The sequence below is a fragment of the Didymosphaeria variabile genome (assembly GCF_027946475.1).
Source record: "Didymosphaeria variabile strain IMI 356815 chromosome Unknown scaffold_6, whole genome shotgun sequence".
NCBI lineage: Eukaryota > Fungi > Ascomycota > Dothideomycetes > Pleosporales > Didymosphaeriaceae > Didymosphaeria > Didymosphaeria variabile.
Window position 1 is genome coordinate 66,340 of NW_026611625.1, and position 27,607 is coordinate 93,946.

The following is a 27,607-nucleotide window of genomic DNA, read 5'->3' on the forward strand; positions in this document are numbered from 1 at the left end:
CTGGGGTATTCCGCCCCTCACCCACCACCAGTAACCTAACCATACACCTAACACCAGTTCCACGTCACATACAAACGCGCATACGTGAGTTTTCCCCGTGCATCCAAGACTCAATCAAAAAAAGCACCTGCTCCACATCCCACCCATGGGCATGCCAGATCCCGTCGTAAGCCCAACCATCCTACTGATTGAACCTCCACTCCGCCCTCTCGCACCTGCCCCACTCCTCCGTGATCCTATTGACGCGATCTAACATCCAGCCACTCGTCCACTTTCCCTTAGCATCGGGGTTGACCTTCGCACCAAGACGTAGAGATTTGCCGAGGTGGCACGCCCCGTCGCCGGCGGGGGTGTACTTCCACTGGAGACAGTCGTCTGTCTTCTGGCATGTGGCCTTGCAGTTTTCGGGGCTGTCGGCGGCGACTTGGAAGAGGGTGTCGAGGGAGTCGTCACGTTTGGGGAATGGTTTTGTGTTTTTACTTGCGTCTTTGGGTGGGTCCTTGGGTACTTGGTGTTCGATCGTCCCTTCGGCCTTGCCCTCCGCCTTCTGCTTAGCCAGCTTCTCGCGCCGGCCTGACTCCGCAGTAAGCTGCGTGTCCGACGACACGTTATCCCAGTCTTCTTTCTGCTCTGCCAGATGCGGCTTGACGAACTGCTCGAAAGCATTGTAGTGCGTGTACGGCGTAGCCCAGCCGTGTTTCTTCGTCCAGGCTTCTTGCGTATCCCAGAGTGAGTCGGCTTGAGTAGAAGTCAAGCCATGCCAGGAGACAACAGGTGTGCACCAAAACTTTTGGCCCCAGATCAGACTGCTCGGGGTCTCGGGGTCCAGAAGGCCGAAGGAAGAGTAGAATTCGACGTGCGCTTGCTTCATGGCGGTCGCGAGAATGAGGGAGCCGCGGGACTCCGTCGCAGCTAGAGGTTCCCACTCTGTCGCATACAGCTCCTCGTGTCTTGGCCAGTACTGCTGCAGAGCACCGTACGAGAGCATGATGCCGGGACTGCGCTGCGCGTATCTCTTGTCATCCACAGTATCGGGTACGCCGCTGTAGTAGGGGATGCGGTAGTCCAGGCGGTCCAGCCACTGCAAAAGATTCGTCCAGCTCAAGCTCGTTTCGGGCTCGATAAACATGTAGAATCTATGATTCGGCGCCATTGTTGCCACCTTGTACACCATGGGAAGCCATTTCCACTTGTCTAATGCCTTTGCCTTCTCCGTGCTCGGCTTGTATTTCTTGTCCGCCTTCATTTTCTCGTACTCTAGAAATTCTTCGTGATTTGATCTTGTTGTATTTGGAATGATATCGAGCGCATCGTGTATAGGATGACCGTCGATCTCGCCTTCGTGATCGCTGAAGATGAGGAAGTGGTGTGCGCAGGCCAGCAGCTTCACAAGGTGGGCTGGAGGCTTCTCCACCTCTGCTCTGCTGGTCCGGATAACGATCATAACGTCCGACGCGCCGCGCACATCTTTGCAATTCTTATCAGAGCCTATGTCTGCCGACCTGGTAGGACCAGGCTTCATCTCCGTCACAAGCGTCGTAGGTGTGGCCTTCTCATTCTTCGCGCCCTCTGCGCCCACATTTGCAATCAACGGTTCCGGAAGAAGTTGCCCGGCAATTGGTTTCTCTTCTCCCTTATCATGGTTGACTATCGGCAGCGTAGGCGCAGCGTATTGGTGCGGTAACCCCCATGTCCAGAGGAAACTGACGAGCAGGAACGAGGTCAAGACGACGAGGGCGCGCGTCGGCGTGAGGAGCGGCATTTGGTTCGAAGTAGGTCGCGCATGCGACTACATTGGTACGCGATCAATGGGTAGTAGCCGGCATCATGGTGAACGCGGCGCGGAGACTCGCTATCGCTCGGGACGCGGGAGGGAGGTGTTGACGTGCGTCGCTTCCCGTCTTGGCTTGGCTAACAGGGTGCGGGGCACCTTCCGTGAATGTCAGGGAGGTGGACCCTCTTATTCTGGGGAATGTCATCTTTAACCAACTCCTCTTGATGCAGCGAAGGGAACGACGATGATGGTTTATGCGGAGAAGTGTATTATGCGACGAACTTGTACGCAATTATTGACCATTACACTATCACATGCATACAAGCCGGGATCCGGGTCGTTTAGCTCGAATGATCTGCATGATCGCACGTGGACTACATATAGATATAGATCAGCCTTCCGATGTCTGCCTAGGATCTGAGGCCTCAATTCGTGCAGTGTACTGCCCCAATCTGTGTAGGAAGGCTACCAGGGTTTTGCTAGCTTACCTGCAGAGGATTCCCACATACGTTACATGATAGCACGTGATGAAAGTACCGAAGGAGAAAATGTAGAGCATGTAGAGGCATACATGTATCGCCATTCCCCAAGACTCCCTCTGTGCTTCCTACCATGCGTAAAGCAATAGCCAAAGCTCACGGTACGTGCCACATGCAGTCAGAAGATTCCAAGGTTACCGACGAGATGAAAACACCGCCACATTCTCCCACGATTCCCAGCGATGAGAGGGGACATGGGCAAGGCCGTAAGATGAACATAGTAGTGAAATGATGCTTTCAAGCCTCGTAGCGCCGATTCTCCAAAAACACGCCATATCAATAAAAACCCAGTACCGTCCCCGCCCGATGTCTACTCAGCTCACACCTCCAACTCTTTTTCCTCCGCACTATCGCATGACCCTAGACAACACTGCACACCCCTTCCATAGCCCCCTTCCCCCTCTCAGAAGTAGACCTCCTCCTCGACTTACTCCTCGTCCGGCCCCGTCCCCGTCCTCGATCCACGTCCCGCAATTCGTTGCGACGCGCTCACCCTGCGGACCGTAGTAACCGTTTCTTTCGACGGTCCGGGGTCCTTCCTCACGCGCGAGACGTGAGAACGGCTAGCTACGATGCTTTGCGCGGATGTTGCTGCGCCATCTGTCCGAGCGAAAGGATCTGTGAACGCGGTTTCTGCATCATCTACCGCGCTCTGGTTCAGTGTTGTGGAAGCATCGTTGCCGAAGACGAAGGCGTGGGAGTCTCGTTTGCTCATCGCCGGTTGCGAGAAGGGACTTTTCGCGCCAGCCTTGCTTGTCGAACTAGATAGGTTGCTGGGAGTAGTCCGGTTCTGGCAGGGAGGCTTCGTTTTGGCTTCCCGTCGTCTATGGGAGCGCGGCAACTCGACGCTGGAGTTCTCGTGGGTAGATCGGTACTGTGACGAACGGCTCAGTGGATTGCGTCTCTCGCCATTGGGTTTAGCTGGCAGTCGGCGGTGTGTTGGTGTTGCGTTGCCTTTCGGTGTGGGTCTCGCCTAGGAAAGTTGTTCAGTTCAGTCACTCAATCCATGAAGCAACTTGGAGAGTTGAGGAAGGAGAAGGTTCGAGCAGTAAACCCATACCTGCAACTCCCTCTCCTCAACTCGCACTCCCCTTTTCTTCCCATTCACATTCTCCCTCGTGCCCTCCCGCTGCCTCTGCCCTCTCCCATACACAGTCTTCCTCTCCAAAACAAGCTCTTTGACCTTGTCATCTTCGACCTCCCCACCGTCGTCCACCCGTCTATACGTCTTCGTCGCTTCGCTTCCCTGCTGCTCTTCAACCAGCTGAAACGCCGTCGCCCGCATCTTGCGGCCTTTGCGATCGCGCCGCCGGATGTGCGCGTATTCCTTGCGAGGCGGGAACGCCCGCTTGCAGATTGTGTTCTCAGAGTGGCGGAGTATGCGGAAGGTCTCGCGCCAGCCGTTCTTGGTGAGCGAGCCGAGGAGGTTGAGCATGGTTGTGCGGGGGGTAGTAGCAATAGCGAGAGAAAGGCGATGATCGAGTGTTGCCGAAGGTCGAGAACATGTTGGAGGCGTGAAGTGGCAGGTTGGGTGAGCGAGGGCGGCAGGGACGGTAGAGTTCACGATATCAGGGAGTAGCATTTGACAATAAGGAAGGAGCATATCGATTTGGTGAATAGCTACGTGGGAATTTACCCAGACAGAACGCGATAGACAAGGAAGGCACATAGGATTCCTGGTCGGTATATCAGCGGTCGCGATGGACTAAGGAGCGTAGACAACCTACCTACGAGAGCAAACAGGAAATATACTGTCCTCAAACCAGACAGCGAACTACGGAGATGCCAGCGGAGCGCTTGGACTGGAGTTGCCTCACAATCATCTGCAGCTTCTTCTTTCGGTTTCTCGCGCTCAACAGAAGCATCCTTCTCAAGCGGCTCAGCGCTGAGCCCCACGCTCAGGTTTCGCATCTGAGTATGGGAAGTAGAAGTGCGACTCGTATCGGCGGTCTGATCTAGCCCACCGCTAGAGCCCGCTGGCGCCTCGATCCTATCGATGAGTGCCAGGATTTCATCGCCGTTTTCAAAGTTCAGAAGTTCTATCACATCCCTCAATTTGAAACGATCATTCCCAAGTGCTTGGGCAAGCTCAATTCCTCGTCCTCTCCTGCAATCGTTACCATATTGCTCATACGTCAGACTTTCTTCATTCCAATATACCTCCAGAACCGTTGATTTATCCATGACCATGCGTTCTACACTAAAATTGTTCGCGAAATGGTTCTCTTCTTCAACCTTTCCGAGCAGCGCAGCAAACAGTGGGCCAAAAAAAGGCTTTGATCCCATGAACTTCTGGTGATCATCCGACTGCCAAAGTGTCAGCCACATGATTAGCATCGCAAGGATGCAGTGAGGGCTCTCCAGAGAACCCATGGCAAGCAGTTGTTGAGCTATCCTAACAACCTGTGGACCCCACCAGTTGCAGTCCCGGCTCGTGAGTCCTGAGATCATGAAAACAAGCAACAGCGATCTGTTACCGGCGTGTACCATTAACAGTGGATCCTGCTCGAGCTTCCATTCAACGTAGTCGAGATCCCCAAAAATAGCTAGCGCGTAACACGGATGGAAAATCCTGGTGGCCTCTTGTTCATCGCGGTCATCGTTGCGAAACAACGACTTCAGGATATCTCCGAATCCTGGAAGCGAATAGGTATATGGCCCGAGTATTGCCACCCGTTTGCGTTGTAGTTCATTTTCAAGAACCGTCAAATATTCGTTCGTCGGGTCATGTTGCCTTCTCTTTTTGTCGTGATATATATAGAGAACGTCGAAGATGTACCCTAAAGTTAACGTTTTGTATTGAGGATCAATATCAGCTCTACTTTCATCAGCTGCACGGAGCTGTCCCAACAGCATCTGAGCAAGAGCTTCCCCGACGATGAAATCACTGGTTTCACTACCCATGAGCTCTTTCGTGGCGGGCTTCTCGAGGAATTCTGGCACAGATCTGTGTGTAAAAACCACGTGATGTTTCCCTTCATACTCCTGACTCTCTACTAACCCTCGACAATCTCCTTGCAGCGTTTTTCGAGCCTTTACAAGCTCCGCTTCTTCTCGCGGAGAGACCCTGGAATGTGGATCCTGGCCAAATCTGGGCTTAGATGGGCCTTCTTCAAGAGCGAAACGGGGATTCTTCAAATACTTTTCCAGATACAGTACTCCGTGTAGAGGGATGCGGATAGTTGTGGGATACGGCATCAGTCTTAAGAAACAATACGCGTTTCTACGTCTTGATACCGGGATAGTCCTGAGTAAGTACGCAAATAGAGCTTCCAGTTCGGACGGTAGGCAATTCAGTTCCGCCTCAAAATCGCTCAACTCGCGTCCGTCTTCAAAGGCTTCACGCAGTGCTTTCACTACCAAGACTACCCAAAGAAAGATACCGCATGAGCGCTCCACTATCGTAGCTGAAATCCGCTGACGCGTATCCGTGGAAGGGATGTCTGGAAGCTTCTGATCGACGTACTCTTCAAGATCCTGCCTTGTTAAATCTTGCAGTCGTAACCTCCTGTTTGGATTGAAAGCGTTCATGAAAACGTTATCCTCGCGACTGGATACGCACACCTTAAGTGCACCATCGGAAGACTCGCTCCAACTCTGTATCATTTCTACTAGAGCTTTATGGTCGTTTTGGGGTGATGGATCATTCTGCTCATCAAGAGCATCTATAAAGAAGCACAATCGGTGCGTCTTATGGACTTTTGCGTGAGTGAGGATATTGCCAAGAGCGGTCTGGATAGTCTCATCCCCGATCGAGCGTCTATCGTAGTGATATGGCTCGAAAGGGTGTCTGAAAGATTGGACTGTTTCTTCCCAAAGAACCGGAAATGCAACCTGAATGAGTTCGGGGCATGACCGGAGTGTGCCGTAGACCAAATGTTGCAGAAGGCCTCTAACAGAGTTTTGCCATGTTGATCCCGGTCTCCAAAAGAAAAAGTTGACGAAAGCAAGTCGCCGGGTACCTAGATAGTGTAAGCTGACCATGGACCTGAAAGAGGATTTGAATTCTCGCGTACCTGACCATTCTTGCAAATCGGAAACCGTTTTGGGGTGGCTGAAAAGGAACTTCATGAGCGTAGATTTTCCAGAGCCTAACTTTCCCGCAATGTGAAATCCTCCCTGCTCCTCAGCTAACCATGTACGGAGGAGCTTGCGGCTATCGGACAAACGCTCAGACTCGGCATTATTGCCTTCTTCAACGATCCATCTGAACGTTTCTCGATGAGCTTTATCGACAATATCATATCGCAGGTTGAAATCATCATTGTCTAGCATTCGCAAAATCTGCTGTTGAGCAACGGCTTCTCTAGCAGCCTGTGGAAGCTGCACGAGTTCCCGGACCTTCTGCATAAGGTCGTCGTTGCTTGAAGATGATGAAGAGAGTCGGTCATGAAGATGTTTCAGGTTTGCGTTCAGGTCGTTGATCGTGCTTAGTTGAGTTTCATTGTCAATGGCGAGCGATATCAATCGATCTTTGATGTTCGACCTGTCGTAACTTCAGTCCGTGGATCAATCATCGAATGATTTCAAGCGTACCCTGAGACGCAATTGAGGTGTAGGTGTAATTGGGAGCGACATTCGTTCAACCTTTCCTCAAGCTCCTCTTTTTCTCTTGCGTACCTCATCCTGCGAACCGTCGAACGTATGGCTTCGCTCTTAGAACCAGGATTTTTCGTGGAGGTCTTATCCAGTAGCTTCAGAATCTCGTGTGATAGCTTCCGACATTCGCATGCAAGCTTAAAGAGTGCCTTCTCATTTGCGTCGCTAGGTTCTCTACCAGGTGTTTCGAGATTCAAGGAGAGCCTGTGCATCTCGCTTATCACGTCCATCGTTCTCTGGTCATTTTGCGTCAGCCCAGACGCCGAATGCCGGATCTCTTTCGCATTGGTAAAGATCTTGCAGCCTAGTTCCACGAACTGTAAAATGTTGGCAACAAGACCAACCGCCGTGACCGGGTCCATATTGCCGAGGCCAAGGGCGTGACTGAAGGAGCGTTATTCGATCGGAATCATCGACAAGAGCAGAGCAGTGGAACGCTTCGCGAGGTGGTCGTGAAGGTGTCATGGTGTAGCCCCTCGTCGCTCACCCCTGTGGATGTTGCAGGGTCTCCTCTAGCTGTTGAGTGGAGGTGGCGCTTAACAACTCGTGTTCGCGCAGTTGAGTGGCCACACTTTGCGTCGTACAATGACGTGGATCATAAACCGGTGAGCACTGGTCACGGGTTCTCCGCAAAGCAGGACGGACACAGCCACGGCAAGAACGATGCATCTTTAGGAGAAGTATTGCCAAAGGCAAAAAACAGCGCTCGTAATAACAAGCGAGGGTATTTCTGAACCAGAAAAGCTGAGAGCTTTCGTCTCAGTCGTGTGCACAAGAGGCGCCCGCGCATGCTTGGTCCGTCCAATAGCATGTCTCGCGCAGGTTCCCTGTCCCATATAACGCCGCCTCTATGTGTGTGCCAGCGCCTGCCGTGGCCTCTACAGATGGCCGTCCCATATATACACCGCATATGCTGTCTACCAATCACGCGGGCGACATGAGCCCGGCATGCTTCTTTGTACATTTCGTAACTTCTTCGATGTCGTGGTCTTCTGCCTTCCGCTTCGCGTTCTCGCCGATGGCACCGCCTGGGTGGTTCCGTTTGAAGACTTGCTTGGTGTCGTCTGCGTGCAAGGCTTGGGCGAGCGTGAGCATGAGCATGTCGCCTACTGCGATAGCCACTGTCGTGGAGGTAGTTGGCGCACACACGCCGAATGAGACTTCCTCTAGCTCATGGATCGGTGCGGGGAGCAATATCCCATCGACTCTATCGCGGAGGAGTGGGCAGTCGGCTGGCTTCGTCTGAGATGTGATGGCCAGCACGGGTATGGAAGAGGGGACATGATCGAGGACAGTCATGAGCTCGGCGGTCTTGCCAGAGTAGGAGATGAACATGATCGCGTCAATCTGGACATGAGAATGTTAGTCTCGGTGGCAGACATGGGGGGGAGGTTTTCCTTACGGGTCGAATGTCACCCAGATCGCCGTGCAATGCTTCAGCGGGGTGCAGGAAGGTGCATGGGATACCCAGACTCTTCATGCTCGCCACCGTCTTCTTCCCCACAAGCCCGCTCTTGCCCACGCCGCAGATGAGCAACTTGCCACCGGCTTCCTTGACGCTCTTGATGCATTCGACTGCCTGCAGGAGGCCCTCCCGCGCGATAGGGTCAGACTGATATAGGATAGTGACCTGTGAGAGAGCGGTCGCGGCGGTAGAGAGGACGTGAACAGCGCGCGACAGAAGACAGGCGCCTTCGGGGTCGTCGACGCTTATAGGCGGCGTAAGGGCTTCGGAACCAACGCGCCTTCTCGTCATGGCTGGTGACTGCGTTTTGGACATTTGAATAGAAAGTTCCATGGGGTATCTCGAATAAACAGAAATGCAGAAAAGGGCCGCCCAAAAACGCTTGAAATCAAAGCACTCGTGGTCACTATGCGACAGCGGAACCGGGGTAGCTGTCACTGATCGGAAAGGGTCGGGAAGGGCACTGTGGCGGGGGAATCTGTCAGCGCAGTACCAGTACCACGGGCGCAGGAGGAACAGGAGCTGAACTGACACTGATAGGAGCAGGAGGTCGGTTCGGAGTCCATATTAATAATTTGGCCAGGCTCATGGTGGTGAAGGTCGGGTTCTAGTCTTCTTCGAGACGGCGTGAAGCCCCGCCGGCGGCGCAACGCGAAGCGTGATAAAGAAATGGCGACATCTGCCGGGCTAACCCGAAGTAGCCTTCACTGAATTCACCACTCCACACATCCAGACGTTGGCGCACGTTTCGCGCAGCTAAGCATGCCGGCGCCTGGTGTTTCTGCGATCCCGGCGCAGCATCGAGCATTCAGCCATATGACGCGGCCATCGCGGCCATCGGGAGCGCGGGTGAGGCCGTCGGAGCCCTGCTAACGTGCGCCTGTTTTAGAAGACCCAAACGTCGCCTGAAGTTTCGCCTGCCGCGCCGCCATGGCGACCGTCGTTTCCTTGATGCCTATCAGGCTCATGCCGAGCTCGCGGTTGTAGAGCTTCGGCCTGATCCGAGTCCGTGAGCAGGACGACACGCCGCAGGGCTGCAATCGCCATGACCGCCTCGCGGCAGCACTCGACCAGCCACGGTCCGAAACACCAGACCCTTCCAGCAGGTAGACGTCGGTCAGATACGCGAACGTAACGTTGTCTTATCATGCGCGCCTTACCGACAGGCCTTGTCTCTTCACCGTGCGCCTCGTGAATCCCAGGGTGCAAGGATTGTCGAATCTCGTCTTTGTGTGTCGGGAGAGATCGGTTTGGCTTAGGATACGGCCGATTGTCGACCGCTTTCTGCGCGGTGTCATGAGGGAGATTGCGGGATGTGGAGACGAGGCATGTCTGTCCAGCCGTGGACCTACCACTCTCGGTCGTCCATTTCGTCGGTGACGAGTGCTGCAACTCCACGCCTATGCAGGGACTGTACCCCACTATCTATAAGCTGGGGTTGAATGCTCCGACAGACGGCGCGAAAACCGCTGGACCTGCAGTGTCGATCTGATTTCGTGCTTGCAGCCTTCCTGTCATTGTCGGCTTCGCTGCAGCTAGCAGATCTTCGCACTGACAACTTGTTGCACGCCGTGCCATGGGCCAAATCGCATCTTTCCGACCATTATCAGCTTGGCACCGCATCGACAACTGTTTTGTGTCGTTTCGCGGTCTCGAGACGCGGCTGGCGTCTGTCTGGGCTGACGACGCCATTGGCATTGCTTGTAGATACCTTGAACCTAGAACCGCGCCCACGCTTGTCGATAGTGGTACCATTCAAGCCTGAGGCACTCTGAGACGGGCAGCATGGTCGACCACACACTGTGAACATTCCAACACCATGGTCCTCGGCCGGAGTACTGCAATGCCAGTCATCGGCAGAATTTCACTCTAACTACCATAGGTAATCATGTACGAAGCATAACCCCAGTCCGAACCCCGCAATGGTCCGATTCCGACTCAAAAAATCGCAATGCCAACCGCCAAATCCTCCACACCTTTCTATCTCAGGACCGACATCCCGCACGATTGTTTCAAGTTCTCAATGTCTAATAACATGGAAGAACACGAGCTCGAGCCTATCACACACGAGCGATTCCAGGGAAACCTCGACTTCGAACCTCATGGCCAGGAGGCTGCTGCTCTTCCTCCCGCTGATAGCGGTCGCCAGGCGTGGACCTTTCTTGCCGTATGCTTCCTGCTCGAGGCCACCGTCTGGGGCTTCCCTTTTGCCTTTGGTGTCTTCCAAAAGTACTACGCTAGCGCGGAGTTGTTCAAGGATGACTCAAAAGGCATTGCTGCAATCGGTACCACAGCAACGGGTATCATGTACTTCGCTTCACCACTGGTCATAGGCTTCACAAGTACCTTTCCCCACCGTGTACGAGGCTTCAGTGCGGTCGGGCTCTCTCTCCTGTTGCTGGGGCTGGTCTGCGCGTCCTGCGCGAACAGCGTCTGGCAGCTTATCCTCACGCAAGGTGTGCTCTATGGGATCGGAGGAAGTCTTCTTTACCTTCCATCTATCGTCTACCTGGACGAATGGTTCATTCGGCGCAAAGGCCTTGCTTTCGGTATCATGTGGGCGGGCACTGGCACCAGCGGCATGCTCGTCCCGCTCCTTATGACCTGGCTCTTGGAAGATTACGGCTTCCGCACCGCCCTCCGCGTCTGGGCCATCATCTCCGCCATCTTGCTTTTTCCCTGTCTCATCTTCCTCAAGGGGCGTCTGCCCGTGCAACGACCCGCTGTGGGCGTCAGACTACGTCGTCGCCTCGATCTTAACTTCTGCAAGACAGGCATGTTCTGCGTTCTCATGACTGGAAACGTCATCCAAGGCCTTGGCTACTTCATTCCCTCCATTTACCTCCCCTCCTATGCGAAGGCCATCGGACTATCCAACGAAGCGTCTTCGCTTACCATCTCGCTGATCAACGCCGCAGCCGTCGTTGGTACCATCGCGGTTGGTGCACTTGTCGACCGCGTGGAGATCAACACCGCTATCATGATCACTTCTGTTGGCGCAACGGTGGCGTGTCTCCTAGTATGGGGCCTATCGACTTCACTCGCGCCGCTGTACGTTTTTGCCATCATGTACGGCGCTTTCGCAGGAGGCTATACAGCGACATGGCCAGGTATTACCCTCGCCATCCGCGAGCGATGCAGGGACGAGAACGGTGTTAGCCGAGTTGACACGGGCATGGTAGTCGCGCTGTTTGCGGCGGGAAAGGGCATTGGATCAGTAGTTAGTGGGCCGTTGAGTGAGGTGTTGCTTGAGGCTGATAGTTGGCGGGGCAAGGCTGGAGGCGCGTTTGGGACGGGGTACGGGAGCTTGGTTGTGTGGAGTGGAGTGACTATGTTCTTGGGCGGGATTAGCTGGTTTGCGAAGCGGTTTGGGAGGATTTAAGAGGTGGCTTTATGTTTACGCGCCCTGCATAGATGTTGGAAAGCATAGCAGGTGACTCTTCGCTCTCGTAACTAGAAAGTTAACATCGCGGCGGGCTTCCATCTGTAGCGGACCACGTGAAACTAGATGATACATGAGAAGAAGTAAAATTAATGATTGAAACGACAACACTATTTGTGGTACGTACCTTGTACATCTTCTCGTAACTATTCAATTGTTGTTCAGCGTCCTTCGTACCGTCTTTGCTTGGTCGGACTTTAGCAGCATCTCGGAGATGAGATAAGAGATAAGATGAAGTGACGCAGGAGGCTGCGTTGGGGAAGGAACGCTGCAGGCACCAATCCATATCAATACATACGCCCAATTCTACACACAAAGCTACACCCGCAAGAACATGGCGGATGAAAAGGAACCAACCATCGACTGGGCCTACATTCGAAGGTCGGGCGAGCTCCTCCCTGAGTCATACAATCACCAAATTAATGTTCCGCAGCACCGGACAACAAATTGCTGCGCTCCATCTTCGATCTGGCTCTCTAAGAACCAAAGTCTTAGAGCTCTTCGATGTCGCAAACAATATCGGGAAAGATGATCATCTCGACGGCTTCACTGCAGCGGCACCCCTCACCCAGCAGAAAAGGACAGAAGTCGCCGCCCAGATCAACAGCTTAGAAGCAGACGAGAATCGTAACACAGAAGCTGTGGAGGAGCTCGAGGCTGAGCTGCGCGAACACTGGGCGAAATATGCGGCTTTTCAATGTCGCGCGTTGTGTGATTGTGTTCGACGGAAACTACCCCGGGAGCTGCGCATCATGGTATTCAAAGCCTTGTGTGAGGATGTGCATCACACGATTACAGACTGGAATGTGCAGGCGCTGAGCACTACGCCCGCTGACCCAGTAGCGCTTGTGGAGTCGTGGAGCGGGCGAGATACGGGCCATTGCTTTGAAGCGCGCTTTGTCGGGCTGGATCTCCAGCAAGAGATTGTAGAGGCGTGGTGGCGCATGTCTACTTTCGAGTTTAAGACATCTCAGCTCATACCTAAGTTCCTTTGCGGGGATTTCTGGGGTACCACAGTTGAAGATCGGATACGATGTGTTATCATAGACTTGTCGTATCGGTGTTATAATAGGCGTTTCCCTTTTGCCTTGCAAGCCGATCTCAAGACGACGGTGAATGGAACCGATCTTGATGCTGAGCTGGGGTACATATCCAGGTTGAGCAATACTTCAAAGGTTGGGCTCGCGATCAAGAAGAGAGATTTCAGGAACCCCAAGGCTAGTGTGGAACAAATACAGCACGCTTTCCTGCACACTGCCAGTCAGTTGTTTCCGAGGCTTGAGAGGCTGCAGAAAGATGGATACCGCCTTTTCGTCCTTGTGGACGGAGATATCACGATCGAAGTTGAAAAATCGGATCTCACGATAGAGGGATGGCGAAAGCAATTCTACGACGCTGAGGAGGTGAGTCGCCTTCCCCGAGATTGGGCATGACTGACTCGCGTGCAGGCATGGGACAAAACTCGATATGCTGCCAAAGAGATATTGAACAATCGCAGGTGCTGGCCACTTACCCACAGGAGCGACTTTACGATCGTCGAGGAACCTAATAGCTGAGCATCCACGCAAACACGGTCAAGGATGCAGATACGCGCGAACCGTAGCGACCCGTCATCTGAGAGCGTTGCGTATCACCTACTGCTCTGTGTTTCGCCTGTACGCAGCTCGACCGGATAGTCATATGACTAAGTGTACCATGGGACATCCGAGCCGGTGCATAAGGCCACAGTGTCCCGGAGAGCTACTTACCTTGACAGCAACGCTACCACTGAAGTTGATGACATTCACAACAGGAAGATACTTACCTATCTGATGAAAGCAATACATACAGTTTGCTTTTCGGAATTTCGAACTTAGGCAGGCATGTGTCTTCTAGTTCGACGGTTCAGACCCCTATCGAGTGGAAAGGAAGGTGCGCAGAGGCTAGCTAGATTGCAGGGCGACTTATACATTAACCCGCTTTGCACGCACCCACAGCATCATCAAAGCTTTAGATATCTCGTTCGGCCTTCATGATAATGATAATTATAACCGCCGAGCTACGCTGCTGCCGGCCATTTTTATCTAGTCTTTCAAAGCGGACAATCAAGTACGCATCCTCTCCATCTTCCACCTCCGAATTCTACATGGTGCCAAAGGAGTCTGAACTGACTGAAACTGGAAACCATGCTGAGCGTGGTCGAAATGGAGGGACGTCTTCCCACTCTATTACACCAAGTCTGGGATGAGTATCAGGCCTTGGCCATAGTTCTACGCTTCCTACTACGAGTATCAGCCAGATGTGCCCAGTGCAACGTCGCAGCTGGAACACAATCACATCCATGCAGGATAGGTTTCTGCACCAGGACTTCTCCCATCCAGCGCTTGTATCAAAACTACTTTATACATCATGTCTTCCGCTGGGGCTTGGCATGTCTTACCATTGGACGCTATTCGCGGGTGCGCGGCATGATTAGCGACATGACCGCATGCCGGACGAATGTCATCGTACTCAGCCTTTCTTGGCTCTGCGCTGAAAACGGGAGACCGAGCGAAAGGTCCCCGCGGGCTGCGGTCAGCGGAGCCCCTTTTCGAGGGCGGTCGCGCGGGCGGTGAAAGCAACGGACTGACTCTGGTCCCGGACCGACCGACATTCCGCTGTCTGGGACCTAGTTCTAAGCGCAAAGTGCAGAATCGCAGCGCGACATGCCTGTTCTGCGCCGGGCAGTGGATGTTCGCCGCAGCGGGAAAATTCTGCCGGTGTGTTGCGCCCAGAAGCAAATTACGGGGCGCAACCGCAGCGCCCCCATTGCGGCAAGGATGCGATTCCTAGCGTAAGCGGGAGACGGTGCAAACTAGACTACTAGACCTGCTGGGCCCCTCGCGCGACTGCAGCCTGCCTGCCCTTCTCACATTCTTTACCCTGCGCGTCTCGACAATGTCTGCGCTTGCCTTCATATCTAATGTTGCCTCGTCGCGGCGGTACCTCCTCGTCGGCTGTCTGATCGTATTCTCGTTTTTCCTGCTGTCTACGCATGTATATCAGATTCACAACGAGACCTTGTTGTTCACCCCGTACCATGGTGAGTTCGCGGCCCTCAGCTCGCCCTTGCTTCGGCGCGGAGCGCTACAGAGTGCTGACCCGTTCGCAGCCTCGTGTACCTCGATGGACGGAATCGCCAACGCGACGTGGCCCCGCAAGCTGTGGCAGAGCTGGAAAGACGACTCGGAGGATCCCACCCCACGCACAGAAGGCCTCAGCCACGAATGGCGCGAGATAAACCCCGAGTTCCGCTACGAGCGCATCACCGACGCAAACGAAGACGCCTACGTCGTCGATAACTTCCCCAAGGTCGTCTCCGACCTGTTCACCAGCCTGGACAACGCCGTCATGAAGGCCGACTACCTGCGCTACCTCATCCTCCTCAAGGAAGGCGGCGTCTGGGCCGACATCGACGTCAAAGCGCGCAAGCCCGTAAAGAACTGGATCCCAGACCAATACAAAGACGAAGTCAACGTCATAATCGGCGTCGAGCGCGACGAAAACCACAACAAAATCTGGGACGGCCAGCCCTACTCCATCCAACTCGCGCAGTTCGTCCTCATGGCCAAACCAGGCCACCCCATCATCGAAGAACTCGTGCATCTCACGGAAAAGAACCTCCGCAAGCTGGTCGCCTCGCACCACGCCGGCGAGAGCGCCTCCTTCCCCGACATCATGGGCACGACCGGGCCCTGGACCTTCACTAAGATCTTCATGGACTACTTCACCACCGTGACGGGGGTGCCGCACACGGGCGACGAGATGACGCACATGGAGACCCCCATGCTCATCGGCGACGTGCTGGTCATGCCCAAGATAGCGTTCGGCAGCCTGGGCGACATCTCAGACGACCATCCCGACGTGCTCACCAAGCACTTCTTCATCGGGTCGTGGCTGTGCAAGGACGGCAAGATGATCGAGGGGTCGCCCGTTGACCCCAAGGTCTGCGAGGGCACGTAGGGCGTCCTTCGCGACTGGGTGAGACACCACACTGTATCGTTTTTATTGGCGTGGCGTTTTTGGGCATGGCATGGCATGGCATGGCGTTTGTAGAACTGGGCTGGACTGGACTGGGTTGGGCATTTCGACGTAATCAGGGTATATTGGACGAGCGGGCGGCACAGTGATGTCGACCTCTTGATATAGAAGAAAGAAGGGAGAGAAGCGCTGCTTATGTATCGACGCATCTAGTTATTTGAAGCGAGAGATACCAACAATTTAGCAGCATGTAAGAGTGGATACCATCGATAGGCGGTTGCCCTGTCTTCATACTCCGCTTTTGCTTCATATTGGTTGAGGGTGCGCCCCGTGAGCAGTCTTGCAGCCAGATATGCGCTTGGCTTTCGGCGAAGGAACGCATAGGAGGCGCGGACGCATGTGCTAGCAGGAATAAATGGTTCGAACGATATGCACGCCAAACCAGCATTGTTTATATCTACATACTAGGGACTGCTGCGTCCGGTCTGGCCTCACCTTTCACCATCCCATCACATTGCCCGCGAGATGGGAACATCTAGAACCGACCGCCCGCACTGCAAGGCTCAGCTCCAAAGATGGATGTGCTCATCACCACCTTGATATCCACGCGTGCTTCGGATCAAGAGTCGCGGAAAAGGACACTCGGTGAGTCGAATCCGTGACGCCGGCAATCTTTCAGAAAGTAGTCGACGCAGGCTTTTCCCCCTCGTCGCATTGCCGCGATCCAGGCTGTAACACAAGGTCGTGCGGGTGCGAGCTAGCCTCTAGTCTGACGAATCTATGTTCCACACGCCGTCACGGAGCGCAGACACGAACCTGTCTGCAGAGTCTAGGGACACTACTTTATCTGCTTTGCTATGAACCACGCATGTTGGCGTGCAAAAGTTCCTTGCGCACTTGCGCGAGGGCTGATTGATTCAACGCTCGCAGAGTCAGGCCGTTTGAAGACGGTGTCGCCCTCGCTGTTGGTGGAGGAACGCCATCGAAGATGAGCGAGGCCAATGCCATCTTTGGTCATGGACAGCACGAGAGCGGATCGCGTGTCACCTGGCGCACGAATCTCACGTCATCGAGGGATTTCGCTTCCACGTCTCCCGTTGAGTCATAACTGGTCAACGGTTTGGCCAGGAGTGCCCTCGATGTCACGCATCAAGATTGTTCAGTCCAGAAATTTCCCGTCAGCGTCCATGTCTTCGCATTCGAAGTCTGGGCGCGTAGAAAGACTGGATAATCCTTGGGGGCTGTATCCCAGGCTCTTGTTGTCCAGGCACGCGTCAAGGCGACATGTCCACCTGTGGACCGGCCGATTATCCCAACACGACATGGGTCCAGTTTGATGTCTGCTTGGTCTAGCAATTTCGGTAGTGAATGGTGCACCCCGAGCACTGAACCACGCACCTCTGCAATGGCTCCGTCAAGGACGTTGACTTAGGACACAGACGATAGTTGATGCTTACTGATGAAATTTCATTTGTAAGAGTGGTCTTGTGAGAGAGCGTCATGTAGCTATGATAGAGGTGTCCAGTTAGGATCGTTCGGCCACTTAAAGTTGACGACGGCTGGATCACGCTTTCTAAGATTCGTTGGAGTACAGGTTGCAAGGTGGGCCGACATCAGAAATCGATGACTATTATTGGCTCCTATCATCTCTTCGATGCTTTGCTTTTGTATAGGACCAAGCATCTCCTCAAGCGTCCTCTCACTGAGCTTGTTCTTGTATGCGGAGCTGTTTCCGCGCGCTGACATGATAGTGGAGGTGAGAACGTGGAACGAATGATGTGGATCTGCTGCCCATAACTTTGAAGGAAGTGCTCTGAGATTGACCTTGATTTGTGGGATGCAATGGTGCAGTGTGGTTGTGCCATCACGCAGGAACGCCAGACCGCGTTGAGCTACACTAGTGTAGTGCGCTTTCCCCCCACGGTACTACCACTCCCTCGGATGGATACCCGCATCTACACAGATCAACGTCGTATCTTCATCTTGGCATGCCCTATACCACCAGTCTCTTTCGCTGTCTTCGAGTTTTTTTTAAGACAATTGGAGAATGGTCAGGGTCACTGCCGACCCGCGAGCGACGTCTCCAAAGCGACTTCTCCGCATCCTCGGATATCGTCTCCCGCATGGCGCCCACGTCCAGGTATGATATCCTGCGTTTGATAGAAACTACATGCTGCACTAGCTGCAATACCCCATGGGGATGTCGAACTAATGCGCCGACCCCCGCTTCGAAGGGTGATCATCCCGCGGTTCCAATACACCTGGTTGGTCGCAATGGTCTCGACGTAGCTTGCAAGCTGCCGCAACAGCTGTATATCAAGGCTTATCAGTGCAGTGACAGCATGCTGCTAGATCTCACCTTATAGTATCAAGTGCCTCTACGAGCATTATGACGCGTACCAGTGGCTATAACGTGGCGGTGGGACTGATCGTTGCTGTTGGAAGCTTCACTTATGGATTCGGTAGCCATACTCTCCCTAACATGGCCCAATTCCTGACCATGTAATGCAGGCTTCGCCTCCTTCGCCACCAGCATAGGCCAACCCGGTTTCTTCGCATACTTCAATCTCAGTACAACGGGCCCCGGCGCCTCCTACACCAACTCCATCATCGGCGCCGTAAACGCTCTCTTCTTCTTTGGCGCCTGCCTGGGCGGTCTCTTCAGCGGCCCTACCGCACAAAGAATCGGTCGGAAATGGTCGCTCTTCGGCGCAGCACTCATTTCCATCGTCGGCGGCGCCTTGACAGCAGGTAGCGTGCACGTCGCCATGTTAATCGTAGTGAGAATACTGCAAGGGAGCGGGCTAGGCGCTCTAGCAACGCTCGTTCCTATCTACCTGAGTGAAGCATCCACGCCATCGAAACGAGGGATGTTAACCGGCCTCCATGGATTCTTCTTGGTGTCTGGGTACAATATATCAGCCTGGGTCGGCTTCGGCTGCTTCTTCTCGTCCAACTTGACCTTTGGCTGGCGGGGCCCGTTGGCTTTCACATGCATCCCCCCGTTGATCCTGCTCATCGGCTGTTTCTGGATCCCCGAGTCCCCCCGCTGGCTCATCACGCAGGGTCGGCACGAAGAAGCCTGGGCCATCCTATCGCGGCTGCACAACGACCCCGCTGACATCGACGACGTCGCCGCACACGAGGAGTTCTACCAGATGAAGAAGCAGATTGAGTTCGAGGCCCAGAACGCCAGCGGGTACATGGCTATCTTTCGCACGCCGTCGTATCGGAAGAGAGCGTTTTTGAGCTGCTTCGTGCAGTATGCTGCGAATGCGACGGGGGGGCTGGTCATAAACTACTACTCTGTCATCATCTACGGGAATCTGGGGTTGACGGGGTATCTGCCGTTGCTGATGTACTGCATCTACACGCTGATCGGCGCGCTGGGGAATTTGTTTTCCTTATTGACCATCGACAAGACGGGTCGACGCTTTGTACGTTCATGCCTTTCAAGCCCACTGCACGGTCTTCAATTGACTGACTGACTGACTGACTGATTGACTGACCGACCTAGGCTCTCCTAACAGGCTTCACCGGCTGCCTCCTCTGCGTCGCCATCGAAGCCGCCATGGTCGGCGCCTACGTCGACACGCCCAGCCCATCCCTCGCTGGCCAAAAAGTCGCCATCGTAGCCATCATGATGTTCGTCTTCTTCTACGGCCTCTTCATCGACGCCGCGTCCTTCATCTACAGCGCCGAGATCCTCCCCACCAACATCCGCTCCTCGGGCGTCGCCCTCGCTACCACAACCTACTTCATCGCGTGCATCACCTTCGTCACCCCCGGCGCGACTGCCATCGCGTCCATCGGCTATCGGTATTTCATCATCTTCGCGTGCTTGACGCTGGTGTCTGTGGTGGTTATCTACTTTATGTATCCTGAGACGAAGGGCAAGAGTTTGGAGGAGCTGGCGGAGCTGTTTGGCGAGAGGGTAGTGGTGCGGTTGACGGATGCGAGTGAGGAGGAGAGGAGGGAGATGGATGGAGAGATTAAGAGGGAGATGGTGGCTGAGCATAAGGAGAAGGTGTAGGAAGGTTGAGGCGGCTAAGAGGGGTTGTGTATATACTACCGTGTGAATTACTAATGTGGTCGCCGCGCTGGTTTCTGCTGTTGTTGTCTGTAGAGTAGTACGCACGAAGACAACATGTTCTCCGCATTACTTTTCGTGGGGCTCGCGGTATGGGGGACACGGCGGTAGCGGAGGGCCTTCAACTATGTTCCCAGCTGTTGCCGTGTGGACCTTTCCCTTCCAGTTCGGCCGTACGTGTTCCGCGATAGGATGATGATAGGTGATGGTAGGCCCGATATACGAAGGTTGTTCCTAACCCACAGAATCCGGGCGGAGCGGTATCTTTCCCCGGTAAAGAAAGTTTTCCCGGTAATGAAAGAACACGGTATCGAGCTTCGTTGCCTGGGATCAGAGGACCTCATATTGGAGCGCATCGGCTAGTCGCTGAAGTTGGTCATACTGTATCTGGCACCTTCTGTTGATGTTCTCGATGGAACCCAGCACGACTTCCCGTGCCGCCACGAGTAGGAGTCGCAACTAAGTTAGGAGTCCGAAAGTGACTACGGGTTCTGTGCGATGCGCGTATGGGAGCGTGGGTAGTGGTCCGGTTTCTACTCCAAAATCTTCTCTTTCCGAGCTTCGATGTGCGCATTATGCAACAGGCAAGACTAGACGCAGGCGCAGAGTCTTTTCGGTGACGCATCTTGGTTTGTTTTGTCATGTGAAAGATGTTTATTCGACTGAGTGCCGGATTGGGATCGGCCTCATATTGTCGCGTCGTAATCTCACCAGATAGAAGGACAGCCGTGGGGAGGCACCGCGTAACTTATCCACTTCCTGAAAGAGCGCCTGGGCCCTAGATGAGTCCATTTTTGTACGTGTAGTTGTCGTCGTCAACTGCACTGCCCCTTTGGGCGCAGCTTCTAGCGACGCTTGCGGCGTGCTATCGATAGCAGAGGCGCACGGTGATTGGCCGAAACACCGAGGGTGTCGTCATGCATCCTCGATGACCGAAACTGGAGACGCGTCAAGCCGTGTTTCTGTTGAGGGCTTTGTGGCGCCCAACGCACCTGCGCTTGGCATATGAGCTTGTATCGCCTGCATCTGATCACCGACTGACAGCAGTTTCACCCTCAGTACTTGACGCCCCAGCAGCTCCATCCTCATACATCGACTTTCACGTGCCAGCAACATTGATATTGCCGCATCATTCCCATCTTTCATTCAGCATTGTTCGCTTGTCTCTGCAACTTGATCGACAACAGTACAGCAACGTCACGATGGGACGCTCAGAGGCCGGCGTGGTAGACCCAGCCGCTCGCGACAAGTACCGCTTGCAAGTAACAGCAGGACCCTCGTATGATACCTCAACACACAAGGAAGTCGCAGTGAACAGCGAGGAGCCACACGTAATCGAAAACGACCTCATGACCTGCTGGCTTAGAATACGAGTAAAGGACTACAATGGCTTACCTCACAACTCGCCCCAGACATCCGACTACTTCCAACATCCCCTGCACACCTCAGATCGCTATTCAATAGGCTTTTCATTCGTTCCAAAACGCGACATCAAAGGGAGTGACTTGGTCACGGGTTTCGACTTCGACCACAGCATCAAAGACAGGCTGCCACCCGGCTTTCGGTATGCGATGAAGATCGTTACAACAATACTGGATCCTGGTATCTATTCGGATCCGTACTCCCACAAGCCGTATTTGTACGGCCCTGCATTGAGTTCTTTCTTCGCGTTCAGAATCGGCGAACATACGTCAGATGTATCTGCAGAAGAGCAGCTGAGGATCCATGAAGCCGATGCGAAAGGAGTTATTGAAGAGGGTGCCGATGGCAGCGGGCAGCGAATTCGCGCAGATGGTCACATCCCAGCGAAGACTTCCAAGCGACGGAAGCACTTCCTAGACCAGAAGAACTTGGAGCAATTCACCTTTGAAGCTGGGCGCATGTACCAAGCCGATTTTTTCAATCCGTATCTCGATTTCGCCAACTTTGCGTTGAGGATACCTGGATTCTCCATATCGGTTGTCAGGTACATTGACGACAAGACGCATCAGCTCAGATATGTTTTGAAGAATCGTAGCACGGATGAGGTGCTCTTTGTTGTCATCTTCACACTGCTGTTTGGTCAGAAGCTCGAAGATACTTTGGAAGGGGCCGAGCAGAAGCAGGAAGGAACACAAGCAGTCCCTACCGAAGCCGAACGCGAAGAATTGGATCGACTGGGAAGGGGAAGATCCGACACAACATCATCTTACGAGACGACACCATCTTCAAGATCGCGATCCTCGTCGGCGGCGACCTCTGACACTGAGTACGAGCGCGAGACAAGACAAGACAGACCTACTGCAGCCGTCACACTTGCGAATTCAATTTATTCCGGCTTCGCTGCGTTAGGTTTCGGCAGAGCCGCAAGCACTTCTACCGCTGCCTCACGGAAGTCAAGCTCGCCACAACGAAACAGTAACTCTTTCGAGAAGCCGCAGACGCTGGAAGAGGAGGTTGACAAGATGGACGACAGCAAAGTCGAGGAACTACTAAAGGAGAGGCATTCTAGCGTTTGAAGTTGATGATACCCATTTCTTGCTGGTCGTTTATTGCGCTACGGAGCCTTTGGAAGGTTAATGGTGAACCGAGTTCGGGAACAGAGGTTACCGGGAGGCGTGGGGTTAGTTTCGCTTGATGCGACTGCCCATTGGACGATTTACGTACATGGTGATAGACTGCGTGTCGCCTGTAGATCTCAATGATAACGTTCATAACTCCAACAATGGCACATGGTTGGCCTTGCAGTGTGCACCGATGGCCTTGTGATGGTCAAAGATGCGCGCGACCGTGAGGCTTGATTCATGTGGGCCAATGGAGCCTTGTGCGCACGAGCCATGTCATGCAGCACCTGAGACTATGCTTGACACGCCGTCTGCCTCTCTCAGATCCGACGGCAACAATAGACGCTGGCGTCGTCAGTGCCCCTCCCAGCAGGCAGTCGCACTCGAGAACGATGCATCTTGCATCCATCTGCGTCTCGGCGCATCGCGTTCCCGCCGCCAACGCAGACGCTTCCAACCACACATGTCACGGCGACAGATCGCACTTCGGAACACTACCTTCCACGCCAAACGCGCGCACGCTCACGGAGCGGTCAGTGAAGTCCTCGGAGGCGCGAACATACGCGAATCGTGTCGGCCTAGCGCCTTCCGCTCAAGGAACATCTCGTCTTCGGAGAGGAGGCGTCCAAACCTGCGGGCCCGTGCGCCGGCTGGGAGCGTTTCCGATGAATCTTGGTGTACCAGTTGACCCCTCTTATATGGGCGATTGGCACGTCTTGCGGCGTACCTGTCTACCTCTTTCCCATTTGATGATTCGGAAGAGCCACTGAATCCTCACCATGTGGAGTACCTACATCGACGTTGCGCTTCTTTCGAGTCCCGTTGTGGCTTTCCTTACCGTCCAGCATCCCAAGATGCATTCGAAGCCGTCGAACTTGCAGTACTTTCTTTTCACCTTTGTCTCGTTGCTCTTCCTGCGGTATGGGGCGTCGACGTACTTTGGAGCGCCGGAACAGATAGCGATGGGCGTGTGCACCACTGTGGACCAGCCCAATCCAATAGCATCGTTATACCCGAACAACGCTACCGGTACTCTTAACGGAACTGTAGCGGTCATACCGATTTCTTTGAAGCTTGCGAGACAGCTCATTCCTCCTCAGTATGGCATCTTGGAACACGCCTACAGAGCGTTGCTTCCCAACTTTCCTCGTGGAATGTACCCGGCCATTGTCCAGGCACTTCATGATCACGAAGTCCAAGCTTTTGGCTACAAGATCGACGACTTCACCGTAAGCAAAGTTCTAGTACAATCGCAATGGAAAGCTGACAGTCCCAGCGCACCGGCATCGAATTCCCCTTCGTCGACCTACTAAACGACAACCACACCTCCTTCAAATGGGCACCCTCCCTGATCATGAGCGCAGGCCACGAGATCGCCCTCAAAGGCGCCGCAGATTATGGCACCAACGTCTTCCCCGCCTCCTTCGAGCCCAGCTGCGATGCCTACCGCGCGGTTCCAATGGCGAAGAAGGGCACCACGTCCTTCAGCGCGCACAGCCTTGACGACAGAGCCTCTCTCACCACGTTGTTCTCCCCAACCGAGGAAGACCTTTTCCCCCTGTCGTTCTTCAAGAACTTCACTAACCAGCCGACTTTTGCCGACGGAAAGACATGCGACAATATGATTCGATTGTTTAACACTTCTCTGACGACTGCGCCGAATGGGATTGAGCGCGTCAAGGGCACTGTGCGCGCTAACATCCATCCTTTTGAAGAAGAGCAGGAGTGGAGGGGTGTGTATGGGTTGCGCATGGATACGGCGTTTATCGAGAATAATTACCTGGACTGCGAGGATTTCCGCGGGTACGATGGGCTTGAGTGAGCTTGGACACTGGTTCCAGCAGTTTATCTTGAAGGAAGCTGGGTGCTGGGTCAGTTGTGCATGGCACACAGAGGCAGTGTGTCACGTGCTCGCGCTCGACACGTGAAGTATTCGGCACCACTTGACTCGCGACCGCAACAGCAGCACGCACTGGCCGCGTGCCCGAAGCGTCAGCCTCGACGCTTTCACAGCTTTGAGACCAGAGCTTGATGGGTCTGGCACAGCCAGTCGGCACAGCAAGCCAGTCCGATTGGACTTGGACGCTCGTCAGCACGTCTGCGTCAGGTATCTCCGCTCTACAGTTACAGCGGCCCATCGCACGCCGGAGCACGACAAGGCATACACTCTAGCACAAACAGCTAGCTCTGTGTCCTTTACGGCACGCCGTGGCCTACGTATGTAAACGTCGATTAAGTTAGAAGAATATATATATATACCCGCCTCGAGCTTCTGCGCATTTTAAACTATAAACTTGATCACTTCCTACTTTCTCCCCTCCTAGGCAGACAGGCCGATTGAGTGACTGCATGCACCGGTGCTGAAGGCGCAGACGGATATGACCTACTTTTTGCCACTGCTCTCATAGTCTGAGATGCAGCATCGCGACGGGCGGAATGGACCGCATGTCCAGAGACTCTGCGCCGATCATGCAAATACTCGAATATGCGAGCGGGGATGTGGAACGAACGTATATAGCGGGGGTACAAAGGCAGTGTAGTATTCAGCAACCAGGGAAGTGGGTGAAGGAGGTGTCCAGGCCAGCTGCTCATGTCTGACACTTTTGGACGGAGCGGTGTAACGCTGGGTCTTAGACAATCGCCTGGCATGAATACTACTTCGTGCCCTGACATTGCGTACGGATCCCCGGCTGAGGTTGCAGGAAACGCATCTTCGACTCGGCTACAATGCTAGAAACACAGGTCTTGAGCGCAACGCAACGCAACGCAACGCAGTTCACAGTGATACAACGCATCCCCTTCCTAGTTTCCTCAAGCGCTCCATTCACCAACCAGCCTTTATCACATGCAAATGCTCAGATGCAACTACGATGCCTGCCCTCCTTCCCCTTTTCCCTCCCCTCCCCAAGTCTAATAATCCTCCCTCCCCGCCACACTAACCCTATTCCCCCAAGATCAAAAACAACAAGCACACTCTTCAACCACGCATCTCCCAGCACCCCATCCCCTCCTCCTGCCTCTGCACCGCAAGCGAACACCGCCCCCTCCCCTCGCGGTTCAGCATATCCGCCGGATTAACGTAGAACGTCTGCCCCGCGATGATGACCCCGAAGCGCGGCTGCGAGGCGTGGCACGCGGTCATGTACGTGTTTGACGCGGCGACGTAGCGCGCGGGCGGGTCGAAGAGCGACGCGATGTAGTCAGCCGTGGAGTCGGGGAGGTAGAGGAGGGTGGAGCCGGAGTCGATTATCATTTTGAGGGGCGCCCCCTGGCCTGCACCCGTATTCTGTCTTCTAGTACTTTTCCCAGCGGTGATATTTTGGCTTCTGGTGCTTTTGTCGGAGCTGATGTTTTTAAAGGGGGGGAGCGTGTCCGATGAGGAAGACGGAGGCGTTATGGAAAAGCCGTCAATGGGGATGGTGTAGAACGCGTACGTGTTGGAGACGATGGGTGTGACGGGGACGCTTACGAAGGGCGTGGAGTAGGACACGTCGGGGATGCCGCCTATGGCGAGGAGGCCGCCTGCGGTGGGGGCCTGTTGTGTAGGCCGGGAGAGCGCGAGGGAGAAGATGGCGGGGATTTGGTGCGTTTCGAAGCTATCCACGGCATTAGTCGAATCTCCCTTTTCAACTGTTTCTGTGTACAGAAACTATATATGGACCTGGGGGAAGGAGTAGGTAGACACTTACAGCGACCCCACCACAGTCGTGTAATTCAAGTCCCGATAATTACTCGCCAGGGTCGGGTACGCCAACCCCATCAGCCCGCTGCTCCGCCCGTCACCCATCCACCATCCCCGCTCCACAACGCCTATCGTCTGGTTCACCGTCAAGCCCCCCTTTCCACCATCAACCGCACCGACACTCAGCTGTTCCACACCCATATCGCCCATCAGATACTCCCCATCGCTGTACTTCACGCTGAAGGCCCGTCCCGGAATCGTGCTGTACGTCCTACTATCCACCGCATCGTAGAGGTTTCCGAACCCGCAATTTTTCTGCGGAAGCCTCGCGTGGGACACGCGGGACGTGCATTCGAAGTCTGAGGCAGCGATCCAGGTATCTGAGGAGCCGGTGTCGATGATGAGGGTGTAGGGGTGGCCAGCGAGACTGATGTTGGTCATGTAGACGCGGCCGCCGAGGGTGTCGACGGGTTGTTCGATGGCCGCTTCTGTGAGTGTGTTGGGGGGTGACGAGGCTACGTGGGGAGCGAGTCCATTTAGGGGGACGCCAGAGGACTGTTTGGGAGCTGCTGGGGCCGGCAAGGGGTGTGATGGGATTATAGGAGGGGGCGATACATTGATGACAGAAGGCGGAACGACGCCGGGAGATGCCACGTCCACAATAGGAGGCGGTATGTATACGGGCGGAGGAACCTGGTTGACAGAGGGTGGAAGGAAAGGAGGCACATAAGCCGGGGCTGCGAAGGCCGGAACTACGAGGCCTGGGACTGGAAAGTTCTGTCGACGGCCATTGCGGCGGCGTCTGTGGAGGTGTCTCGATGAAGGAGTAACTGGGTGTGGGTACGGTGCCGCGACGAGTTGCAGGACATGATTCGTTACTACCTACGTCAGCTTCTTATGTAGGTGATGGAGGGAACTATGCTTACCTTCGATCCCAGCCGGCGCCCTGTGATCCAGTGAGGCTGCAAAAGGACAGATACTCAAGACGTACGCCAGGTACAGCGGAACATACATGATCGAAGTATGGTCGTCGAAGGACAGAATTCACAAGAAAGAAATACTGCAGGTGGAATGCGCAAATGTGATGAATTGAAATTATTTATACCCCTTGCTTGGTTCGAGACAGTGTCAGTGCTGCAGGTCAAGCATGAACCGATTTATCATTGTGACTTCACGTGGTGTAATCCGGATGAGACATACAGAGAACTTCTGGTCTGCGCGGCATGTTGTTTTTGCTCCGTGTTCCCTGGGAGACTACGGTGACGTGTGTCGCCACGCTACATTCCAATGGCTAGATTGTACCGCTTTTACGGACGAGCTCGAGATGGCTATCTTCATGTTACTAGATCTACAATGTGCGCAGATAACCGGTGGGGATAATTCAAAGGATTAGACAATACGTTTTCCGGATCGAGGTCAACAGCTCATGCTTACTCTCCCTTGGTAGACGGCCAAGGAGCCGGTCACCTCGGTG

General features: G+C 54.2%; 11 protein-coding genes across 11 annotated transcripts; 6 read left to right on the top strand and 5 right to left on the bottom strand.

Annotated features, from left to right (window-relative positions):
* Window positions 1-181: 181 nt before the first annotated feature.
* On the bottom strand, window positions 182-1,762 carry N0V89_007959 (uncharacterized protein; the record flags this gene model as incomplete). The annotated part of the gene is made up of 1 exon (XM_056216719.1): window positions 182-1,762. One exon carries the CDS (start codon window positions 1,760-1,762, stop codon window positions 182-184), a length of 1,581 nt encoding a protein of 526 aa, XP_056068275.1.
* Window positions 1,763-3,201: 1,439 nt separating this feature from the next.
* N0V89_007960 (uncharacterized protein) lies at window positions 3,202-3,748 on the bottom strand (the record flags this gene model as incomplete). The annotated part of the gene is made up of 2 exons (XM_056216720.1): window positions 3,202-3,286; window positions 3,465-3,748. 2 exons carry the CDS (start codon window positions 3,746-3,748, stop codon window positions 3,202-3,204), a joined length of 369 nt encoding a protein of 122 aa, XP_056068276.1.
* Window positions 3,749-3,945: 197 nt separating this feature from the next.
* Window positions 3,946-7,274, bottom strand: N0V89_007961 (uncharacterized protein; the record flags this gene model as incomplete). Its single annotated transcript, XM_056216721.1, has 2 exons — window positions 3,946-6,799; window positions 6,934-7,274. The coding sequence occupies 2 exons, from the start codon at window positions 7,272-7,274 to the stop codon at window positions 3,946-3,948; spliced, it is 3,195 nt and encodes a 1,064-aa protein (XP_056068277.1).
* Window positions 7,275-7,836: 562 nt separating this feature from the next.
* On the bottom strand, window positions 7,837-8,668 carry N0V89_007962 (uncharacterized protein; the record flags this gene model as incomplete). Its single annotated transcript, XM_056216722.1, has 2 exons — window positions 7,837-8,259; window positions 8,315-8,668. 2 exons carry the CDS (start codon window positions 8,666-8,668, stop codon window positions 7,837-7,839), a joined length of 777 nt encoding a protein of 258 aa, XP_056068278.1.
* Window positions 8,669-10,328: 1,660 nt separating this feature from the next.
* Window positions 10,329-11,759, top strand: N0V89_007963 (uncharacterized protein; the record flags this gene model as incomplete). The annotated part of the gene is made up of 1 exon (XM_056216723.1): window positions 10,329-11,759. The coding sequence occupies one exon, from the start codon at window positions 10,329-10,331 to the stop codon at window positions 11,757-11,759; it is 1,431 nt and encodes a 476-aa protein (XP_056068279.1).
* A 394-nt stretch (window positions 11,760-12,153) lies between these two features.
* On the top strand, window positions 12,154-13,252 carry N0V89_007964 (uncharacterized protein; the record flags this gene model as incomplete). Its single annotated transcript, XM_056216724.1, has 2 exons — window positions 12,154-12,200; window positions 12,253-13,252. The coding sequence occupies 2 exons, from the start codon at window positions 12,154-12,156 to the stop codon at window positions 13,250-13,252; spliced, it is 1,047 nt and encodes a 348-aa protein (XP_056068280.1).
* A 1,483-nt stretch (window positions 13,253-14,735) lies between these two features.
* On the top strand, window positions 14,736-15,800 carry N0V89_007965 (uncharacterized protein; the record flags this gene model as incomplete). Its single annotated transcript, XM_056216725.1, has 2 exons — window positions 14,736-14,880; window positions 14,950-15,800. The coding sequence occupies 2 exons, from the start codon at window positions 14,736-14,738 to the stop codon at window positions 15,798-15,800; spliced, it is 996 nt and encodes a 331-aa protein (XP_056068281.1).
* Window positions 15,801-18,207: 2,407 nt separating this feature from the next.
* N0V89_007966 (uncharacterized protein) lies at window positions 18,208-19,851 on the top strand (the record flags this gene model as incomplete). The annotated part of the gene is made up of 3 exons (XM_056216726.1): window positions 18,208-18,214; window positions 18,330-19,255; window positions 19,336-19,851. The coding sequence occupies 3 exons, from the start codon at window positions 18,208-18,210 to the stop codon at window positions 19,849-19,851; spliced, it is 1,449 nt and encodes a 482-aa protein (XP_056068282.1).
* Window positions 19,852-21,110: 1,259 nt separating this feature from the next.
* N0V89_007967 (uncharacterized protein) lies at window positions 21,111-22,406 on the top strand (the record flags this gene model as incomplete). Its single annotated transcript, XM_056216727.1, has 1 exon — window positions 21,111-22,406. One exon carries the CDS (start codon window positions 21,111-21,113, stop codon window positions 22,404-22,406), a length of 1,296 nt encoding a protein of 431 aa, XP_056068283.1.
* Window positions 22,407-23,230: 824 nt separating this feature from the next.
* On the top strand, window positions 23,231-24,273 carry N0V89_007968 (uncharacterized protein; the record flags this gene model as incomplete). The annotated part of the gene is made up of 2 exons (XM_056216728.1): window positions 23,231-23,680; window positions 23,728-24,273. The coding sequence occupies 2 exons, from the start codon at window positions 23,231-23,233 to the stop codon at window positions 24,271-24,273; spliced, it is 996 nt and encodes a 331-aa protein (XP_056068284.1).
* Window positions 24,274-25,428: 1,155 nt separating this feature from the next.
* Window positions 25,429-27,147, bottom strand: N0V89_007969 (uncharacterized protein; the record flags this gene model as incomplete). Its single annotated transcript, XM_056216729.1, has 3 exons — window positions 25,429-26,047; window positions 26,141-26,870; window positions 27,060-27,147. The coding sequence occupies 3 exons, from the start codon at window positions 27,145-27,147 to the stop codon at window positions 25,429-25,431; spliced, it is 1,437 nt and encodes a 478-aa protein (XP_056068285.1).
* Between the last annotated feature and the right edge of the window lie 460 nt (window positions 27,148-27,607).